The sequence below is a fragment of the Equus asinus genome, chromosome 12 (assembly GCF_041296235.1).
Source record: "Equus asinus isolate D_3611 breed Donkey chromosome 12, EquAss-T2T_v2, whole genome shotgun sequence".
NCBI classification, from domain to species: Eukaryota; Metazoa; Chordata; class Mammalia; order Perissodactyla; family Equidae; genus Equus; species Equus asinus.
In genome coordinates, this window is record NC_091801.1 from 43,377,652 (window position 1) to 43,386,438 (window position 8,787).

The 8,787-nt window shown below is 37.4% G+C and overlaps 1 protein-coding gene across 2 annotated transcripts in view; it reads right to left on the reverse strand.

Moving 5' to 3' along the window:
• Positions 1 to 8,155, reverse strand: part of LOC106831450 (RAD54 homolog B) — a 116,993-nt gene extending 108,838 nt beyond the window's left edge. The window contains exons 1-2 of one of the 2 annotated variants that reach the window (XM_014841659.3): positions 8,009 to 8,155; positions 1,252 to 1,402 (exon numbers count right to left, since the gene is read on the reverse strand). In XM_014841659.3, coding sequence (XP_014697145.3) covers positions 1,252 to 1,386 — 135 coding nt within the window. In that variant the 5' untranslated portion in view covers positions 1,387 to 1,402; positions 8,009 to 8,155. Of the gene's footprint in view, positions 1 to 1,251; positions 1,403 to 2,071; positions 2,488 to 8,008 lie in introns of those variants that run through there. The other variant, XM_044743985.2, reaches the window with a different exon arrangement.
• Positions 8,156 to 8,787: the final 632 nt, after the last annotated feature.

Genomic DNA, 8,787 nt, shown 5'->3' on the forward strand with positions numbered 1-8,787 from the left:
AATAGCCAAAAAGTGAAAACAACCCAAGTATCCATCAAAAAATGAATGGATAAACAAAATAAGGAATATACATACAATTGAATGTTACTCAACCATACAAAGGAATGAAGTTCTTATACATGCTGCAACATGGATGACCCTTAGAAACATGACACCAAATGAACTAAGTCAGATACAAAAGGGCAAATATTGGATCCGGCCCAGTGGCACAGCAGTTAAGTTCGCACGTTCCGCTTCAGCGCTCTAGGGTTTGCCAGCTCAAATCCCAGGCGTCAACCTACGCAGTGCTTATCAAGCCATGCTGTGGCAGGCATCCCACATATAAAGTAGAGGAAGATGGGCACAGATGTTAAGCTCAGGGCCAGTCTTCCTCAGCAAAAAGAGGAGGATTGGCAGCAGATGTTAGATCAGGGCTAATCCTCCTCAAAAAAACAAAGGGCAAACATTTTATAATTCCACTTATATGAGGTACCTAGAGTAGTCAAATTCATGGAGGTAGAAAGTAGAATAAAGATTAACAGGAGGTGGGTGGAGGGGTGATAGGAAGTTATTACTTTATGGTTACAGAGTTTCTGTTTGGGGTAGTGACACAGGTTTGAAAACAGATAGTGGGGACTGTTGCAAAACAGTATAAACATAATTAATACTACTTACTTGCACAGTTAAAAATGGCAAAATGGCAAATTTTATACTATATATATTTTACCACAATAAAAGAAGAGAAAAAAGATTAGTAGACTTTAATCTCTGTAACATAAATGGATCAGAGAATTGTAGAGTAGCAGAAATGTCGATTGTCCATTTCATATACTTTCTATATACCTTTCTATACCTTCTATACATCTACGACAAAATAATCTTTTCTCTTAATGGTAAAAGGACATATATTAAGACTGCCTCAAGCATTTACTTTTTGTAAGTAAAAATGAAAGGAAACGTCCAGAAGAGTGATATAAATAATTATTTATATGTTTTCTCTTTAAATTGCCTTACCTAAAGTTTTCACTTATTTATGTGGCCATCTTTAACAAAAACACTGATCACAATTTTTTTTCTACTGTTACCAAAAGTTTATTTTATAGACGCAACTGTATGTCATTCCTTAAAAAAACAATTAGTCATTATTTCCAAGGTTTTTGGAAAACTTTGTCAGAGACACTGAAAATTCCCATAGGCAGTAAGTATTGTTAACTCTTTAAATGGTAACTCTTTAAATGGTTTCTCTATATTATATTTCCTTTACTTTTTTACCTCAAATAATTTTATATCTGGATTCAGCTTTGTAATCTCTTCATTCAGACTTGGATTACTTCTTGCCGGTGGTATAAATTTTGGTTTTTTGAAGGGATTCCCTTGCAACTGGCTTGGTGCTGCAGATCGTCTCATATTCAGCAGTACTAACCTGAAAAAAAACCCAGAACAAAAAGCATCCATAAGTCTGGTTAGAATTAACTCCAAATATGAAAATAGCTCATCACAACCACCATGATAGCTTTGAAAACAAGAGAATAAGCCTATAAAAAGCCTTAGAAAACAAATTCAATAGCCAGTAAAATTTTATTTTCCATCACAGAGGGCTTTTGAAAAGAATTTAAGATTTAAATTGGATAGTGCAAACTTGACATATATTACATCAATTTTGATAACACTATAGATTACATAATGATGATATAGTCTGTAACACAATTTAGATAGTAGTTTCAAAATCAAAGGAAACATAATTATTCATACACATATATCAAGTATGTTGCTTTTTTCCTATTCCACTAATCCATAAACTGCATGAGGGTAGCAATCACACTTGTTTTCTTTACCACTCTATAAGCAGCATCAACCACAATGCCAGATACATTACAATCACTAATAAGTATTTTTGAATGAAATCCTGGCAATTCAAGGACACATTTACAATTCAATTTGTTTTTACTATCCTATTTCCTTTTAAAACAGTGGAATTTTTAAATATGTAAATCAAGAGACTAGAATGAGGTTTCCTAACTTTTGCTCAATATTATTTCCACCAGGGCTGTACTGGGGAGACAGATGGAAGACAAGAACATTACATACATACATCATGCTTCTGTAATGGACAGCAGCAAGCAATTCAATTCAAAGCATTTTCAGGCCAGCCCAGTAGCACAGCAGTTAAGTGCGCTCATTCAGCTTCAGTGGCCCGGAGTTCGCCAGTTTGGATCCCGGGTGCGGACATGGCACCGCTTGGCAAGCCATGCTGTGGTAGGTGTCCCACATATAAAGCAGAGGAAGACGGGCACGGATGTTAGCTCAGGGCCAGTCTTCCTCAGAAAAAAGAGGAGGATTGGCAGCAGTTAGCTCAAGGCTAATCTTCCTCAAAAAAAAAAAAACGCATTTTCACAAAACAGTATACAACGTAAGCTATCACCAAGGATGTACATAGCTACCAAAATGATTTATTTAACCCAGAAATTCTACTTCTGGGAATTTACACTAAGGAATTATCAAAAATATACTCAAAGAATTATGTACAAGGATAATCATGCCAGTATTAATTATAGCAGGGAAAAAAAGGAAATCTAAATTTCCATAACAAGGTACTAGATAAATAAATTGTTATACCCACACAATAGAATACACTTTCTTCACATAACACTAAAACTGAGTTACTGCTGCAGTTTCCCAAGCAAGCTGTGTTCTCTTTTCCTCTAGGCCTTTGAACAAACTTTCCCCTATACAGTGTTGGAAATGTCTTTTCCCATTTTTCTCTGCCTGATTAATTCTAATTTATCCTTGAGGACTCTTAACTATGAGCCCTTTTCATCTTCTCCCCACAGACTGGATTAGAGGCCCTTCCTATGTGTGCACTTTTCACACTGTAATGAAATTGCCTGTTATTTCCCCCAAGTATAAACTCCTGGATCAGGCATGAAGTCTTATATTCCACTCAAAACCATACTGCCAATAACAAACACAAAGAAGGCATTCAGTATTTGTTATATGTATGATTCTACAGCCATTAATGAAAAAAAATCACATTTTAAAAGAACGTTTAACCACATGATTAATGTTTTTGATATATCAAATGAAAAATGGCTATAAAAAGCAATTAAGGTTGCAGGATACAATGTTAATATACAAAAGTCAATCACTTTCCTATATACCCAACAATGAACAAGCGGAATTTGAAGTTAAAAACACAATACCATTTACATTAGCACCCAAAAATACTGAAACACTTAGGCATAAATCTAATAAAATACGTACAAGTTCTATATGAAGAAAACTACAAAACTCTGCTGAACGAAATAGAAGAACTAAATAAATGGACAGCTATTCCATGTTCATGGATACAAAGACTCAACATTCTCAAGATGTTAGTTCTTCTCACTTCACCTATAGATTCAATGCAATCCCAACCAAAATCCCCACAAGTTATTTTGTGATTACTGACAAATTAATGCTGAAGTTTAAAGAGAGACAAATGACCCAGAATAGCCAACAAAATATGGAAAGGAAAGAACAAGTTTAGAAGACTGACACTACCTGACTTCAACACTTACTATAAAGCTACAATAATCAAGACAGTGGGGTATTGGTGAAATAATAGACAAATAGATCAACAGAACAGAATAGAGAGCCCAGAAATAGACCCACATCGATATAGTCAACTGATCTTTCACCAAGGAGCAAAGGCAATACAATGGAGCAAAGACAGTTTTTTCAACAAATAGTGATGGGACAACTCAACATCCACACGCAAAAAAATGAATCTAGGCACAGACCTCACACTCTTCACAAATATTAACTCAAAATGGGTCACAGAACTAAAGATGAAACACAAAACTATAAAACTGCTAAAAGACAACATAGGAGAAAGCCTAGATGACCTTGGGTATGGTGATGACTTTTTAGCTACAACACCAAAGGCATAATCTATGAAAGAAATAACTGATAAGCCGAACTTCATTAAAATTAAAAACTGCTGCTGTGTAAAAAGGCAACGTCAAGCGAATGAGAAGAGAAGCCACAGACTGGGAGAAAATATTTGCAAAAGACACATTTGATAAAGGACTGTTATGCAAAATATACAAAGAACTCTTAAAACTCAACACGAAAATAACCCAATTAAAAAGTTGGCCAAAGATCTTAATAAACATCTCACCAAAGAAGATATTCAAATAGCAAATAAGCATATGAAAAGATACTCCAAAAGATAATATGTTATCAAGAAAATGCAAATTAAAACAACAGTGAGATACCACTACACACCTAATAAGAATGGCCAAAATGTGGAAGACTGACACCACCAAATGCTGGTGAAGATGTGGAGCAACAGGAACTCTCAATCACTGCTGGTGGGAATGCAAAATGGTACAGGCACTTTGGAAGACAGTTTGATGTTTTCCTACAAAACTAAACACACTCTTAAAATACAATAACTCCTTTCAACACGAAGTTGAAAACTAACGTCCACACAAAAAACTGCATACGGATGTTTATAGCAACTTCATTCGTAACTGCGAAAACTTAGAAGCAACCAAGATGTCCTTCAGTAGGTGAATGGATAAATAAACTGTGGTGCATCCAGACAATGGAATATTATTCAGCACTAAAAAGAAACAAGTTGTCAAGGCATGAAAAGACATGGAAGAACCTTAAATGTGTATTACTAAGTGAAGGAAGCCAATCCAAAAAGGGTACATTCTTTATAATTAAAACTATATGACATCCTGGAAAAGGCAAAACTATGGAGACAGTAAAAAGATCAGTGGTTGCCAGGGATTTTGGAGGTGGGGGGATGAAAACGAGAGCACAGAGGATTTTTCAGGCAGTGAAAATATTCTATGATACCATAAGGAGGGATACATGTCATTATACTTTTATCCAAACTTACAGAGTGTACAACTCCAAGAATGAACCCTAATGTAAACCAGGGACTTTGGGTGATTATGTGTGTCAATGCAGGTTCATTAACTGTAACAAATGTACCCCTCTGGTGAAGAATGTTATAATGAAGGAGCATATGCATGTGTGAGGGCAGGGAATATATGGGAAATCTCTACCTTCCCTTCAATTTTGCTGTGAACCTAAACTGCTCTAAAAAAAATAAAGTTTTAATTTAAAAAATGGCTACAAACCATGTTTAGCATCATTTCAATTTTATAAAAGAAAAAAATACAGAAAATAGTATGTGTGTATGATAAAAGACTAGAAAACAAAGGGGCATGACAAACTTTTGGGAGTGAGAGAAAAATCTGTATCAGATTATAACGTGGTTACAAATTTGTCAAAATTCATCAAAGTATACACACTGAACTATACACCATAAATTATAAGTCTATAAAGATTTTGAAAAGACTACAAAACACAGGCTACAACTTTAACACTGATTATGTCTAGATATTAGAATTACCAGTAATTTTTATTTTCTTCTGAGTTCTTTTCTATATACTTCCAATTTTCTACAAGGAAAATGTTACCTCTGTAACAGGGAAAGTGCCACTAACTAGATTTTTTAATTACTATAGTTCATCAAATCTAGGATGCCATCAATTGTAAGATGTGCTATTATTTTATGCACCAAGAAAGAAAAGAGTGCATCAACCAAATTGTGACACGCCATCATTGATGGCTAGACATTTTCCAATTTCAGCAGTTAAAATGATGAAATACATGAGTAACTGATAAACAGCAAACCTGTATAAAGTTTGAGGGATTAGCAGTGGAGGACATTCTCTACTGTTTCTTATTCAAGGGCAAAACAGATCTCTATTAGCACAATCTTAGAGCAAATTATTAAACAGATGTTTTGTGACTATCTGTTTACTTTAGAGGCATATTTATCACTACCAGTAGTCAATACGGATTCTGTTCAAACAAGTCATGCCAAAGTAACCTCATTAACCTCATTTCTATTTTACAATAGGTTAGTAGAATATTACATGTCTCTAGATATGTAATTGTCACAAATTTGAAATTCACACAAGCTAACTGCAACAAGATGATTTGAAAGCAAGTGTTAGGCCCTGCCTTTAGACTCAGTTACTTATTCATCAAATAAAACAGAACAATGGGAAGTTCAGATGAAAATCTCAAGGCTTTTAGATGACCATAGCTCAACTGAAATAACAATGAGCCTACTTAAAGTAATAAATTCTAGATATGACCTCCACATCATGAAATGTAATAGGATCTATTCTCTGCATTTAGTCAGATCCCACTATAATACTGTGAAAAGTCTGACTGACACATTTTTAAAAGGAACACTAGAAAAACATAGTTGCTAGAAATTTGGAGCAAGTTATTTAAACTCTCTAGATACTAATTTCTTCATTTGTAATATAAAAAGATAGACTAGATGATAAAATTTCTTTCAACACTAAATTCTAAGACTCACCAGCTTAAACCCTTCTACACTTAATATATGATTTCTAATTTTCCAACCCTCCTATTTATCTTGTAAACGAATAAAGAAAATAATAACGAATTTGAGAATGTAGACATGTGAGAAGCAGTAGAGTGGTAGTTAAAAAAACAAACACTGGAGGGGCCCAGGGTAGCAAAGTGGTTAAGTTTGGCACAATCCACTTAGGAGAGCCGGTTCACAGTGCAGATCCCAGGATGGGACCTATGTCACTCATCAGCCATGCTGTGGCAGCGACCCACATACAAAATACAGGAAGACTGGCAACACATGCTACCTCAGGGTGAATCTGCCTCAGGAAAAAAAAAAAAAATTTCACCATAAAAAAAGAGACTGGAGCCAGTCCAAGTCAACTAGTTCCACCACTGACATAGGAAGACATCCATCAAGCCAATAATTTGTTCATGCATTTCAAAGTAAACTGCAGACATCAGTACATTTCCCCCTAAATACTTCAGCATCCTTTTTACTTCTTAAATTAGTGCTATTTGACCCCTTTTCCTAGGCCCCAGAAATAATGTCCATTTGGCAGCCCTGCCATGTTGCCACAACTTCTGCAATGAGACTAACACCTTCCTGCTTCTGTCCTCCCAAGTAAAATGGCAAGTCCAGGCTGACAGCTGCAACACATCAGAAGGCCTAAATTATCTGGCAATACAGTGTAAAAATTAAGAACACACCTTTGGAGGCAAATGCCTGAATATAAATCTGGACTGACGCTTCCTAGCATGTGATCTTGCACAGTTTAATTAACCTCTTTGTGTGTTCGTTTCCTCATCTATACAAGGGGGTACAATAATCATAATTACTCATAGGATTCTTGGGAGAATTAAACGAAATACTTAAAGCACTTGGAACAAAGCTTGACACATAGTAAGCACTCATTATTATCTATACTACTACTATCTACAATTATTATTGGATGTTTAATACATGAGGTCCTACGAGAGTAGAGAAGGTCTCGTGAGGGATGAGTGAAGGATGTAGCTCGACAAAGGGAATGAGGGCCCAAATCTATGGATTCATTTGGGCTTTTAAGGAGGGATGGGGTGCAACCATCAAACCTCTAGGAGGCAAGAATGTAAATAAAACAATCTAAAACCTGTAAGATCTTCCTGCTGTTTCTGCTGTTAGCCTTCTAACTACGTTAGGCAGTAGTTATTTCACTTCGTGGTCTAAGCTGCTCCTTTAACTTTGTGGCCCCGCTAAACTAGCCTACAAAAATCCTCCATTAATTAATTAGTACCGTGCAGGAGAACGTAGATTGATCCTGGAGGAAACAAACCCAAGGGCCACAAGAGCAGAGCGGGAAGACCCCAGAGATAGCGCAGAGGCACCACTGCCCGGAGTCGCCTCTGCCGGGGCCTCCCCAGCACACAAACGCACCCCCACACCCCGCCCTCGACCACCAGCCACCACAGGGCCAGCAGCGAGGGCGTCCCTCACACTTCAGATCGCACTCCGGGACCCGCAGGAGGTGACCACGGCGGCTCCGCCGCCTTCCTTCCCTCCTCCCTCGGAGGCCTGCTCCGGCGCCCCTCCCCTCTTTGTCTTGCACGAGCCTGCAGGCTGTCGCAGCTTCACAAGCCTTCCCCTCTAGTGACGCACCAGCGAGGACCCGACAGAAGCCGTGGGTACAGCCAAGAAGAACCGGGTTAGACAGCCCTCCGCTCACCGCCGGAGGAACTCAAGGCTCCCGCCGCCTTGGCGCAGCCAATCGCGGACAAGACCCCCGCGCGTGCGCACTACTTCTCCGACGCAGTGCCCGGTCCAGCCCGACTCTGATTGGACAACCTTACCGCATCATTGCGCATGACCCTTTGCGTTTCTCTTTTAGAGCTTCTAAATTTGGCTCCGGTTTATGGTTCAATTCCAAAGATATGCATTTGATACCTATAGTCAGATATGGCGTAGACGCTGAGGCTACAGACCTCATTTTAGGACAGATGACCCATACTTCTTAAAACTGAGAACATCTACATGAATATGGTCATGCAATTTGATGGTTTGCGTAGCAGTATTTGCTTTGAAAAATAGTATGCAAATATAATGGATTTTACCACAAAGCTCTTAAATTATGCTTCATTTTAGGAATGAAGTGACTTCAGCAACTTTGTTAAAATAATATATCCCTTTAAAGTTCCTGGCCCAAATAGGCAAACTGACGTTTTAAAAGTGGTCCAACACTTTAATATGGTGACAAGATAGAAATACATAGGTCCTGGGCCTTTTAATATAAAAGTATCTCCAAATCAGGCCACCATCTGTAGTAACTAGAAAAATATTCCACTTTGAACAAAGCGCTTAAAAATGTGTGAAAATAATTATTTTCATCATCTAGCCTACTTTTCAAAAGCAGGTAACTCTAAAAGTATGTGAAGAATTAG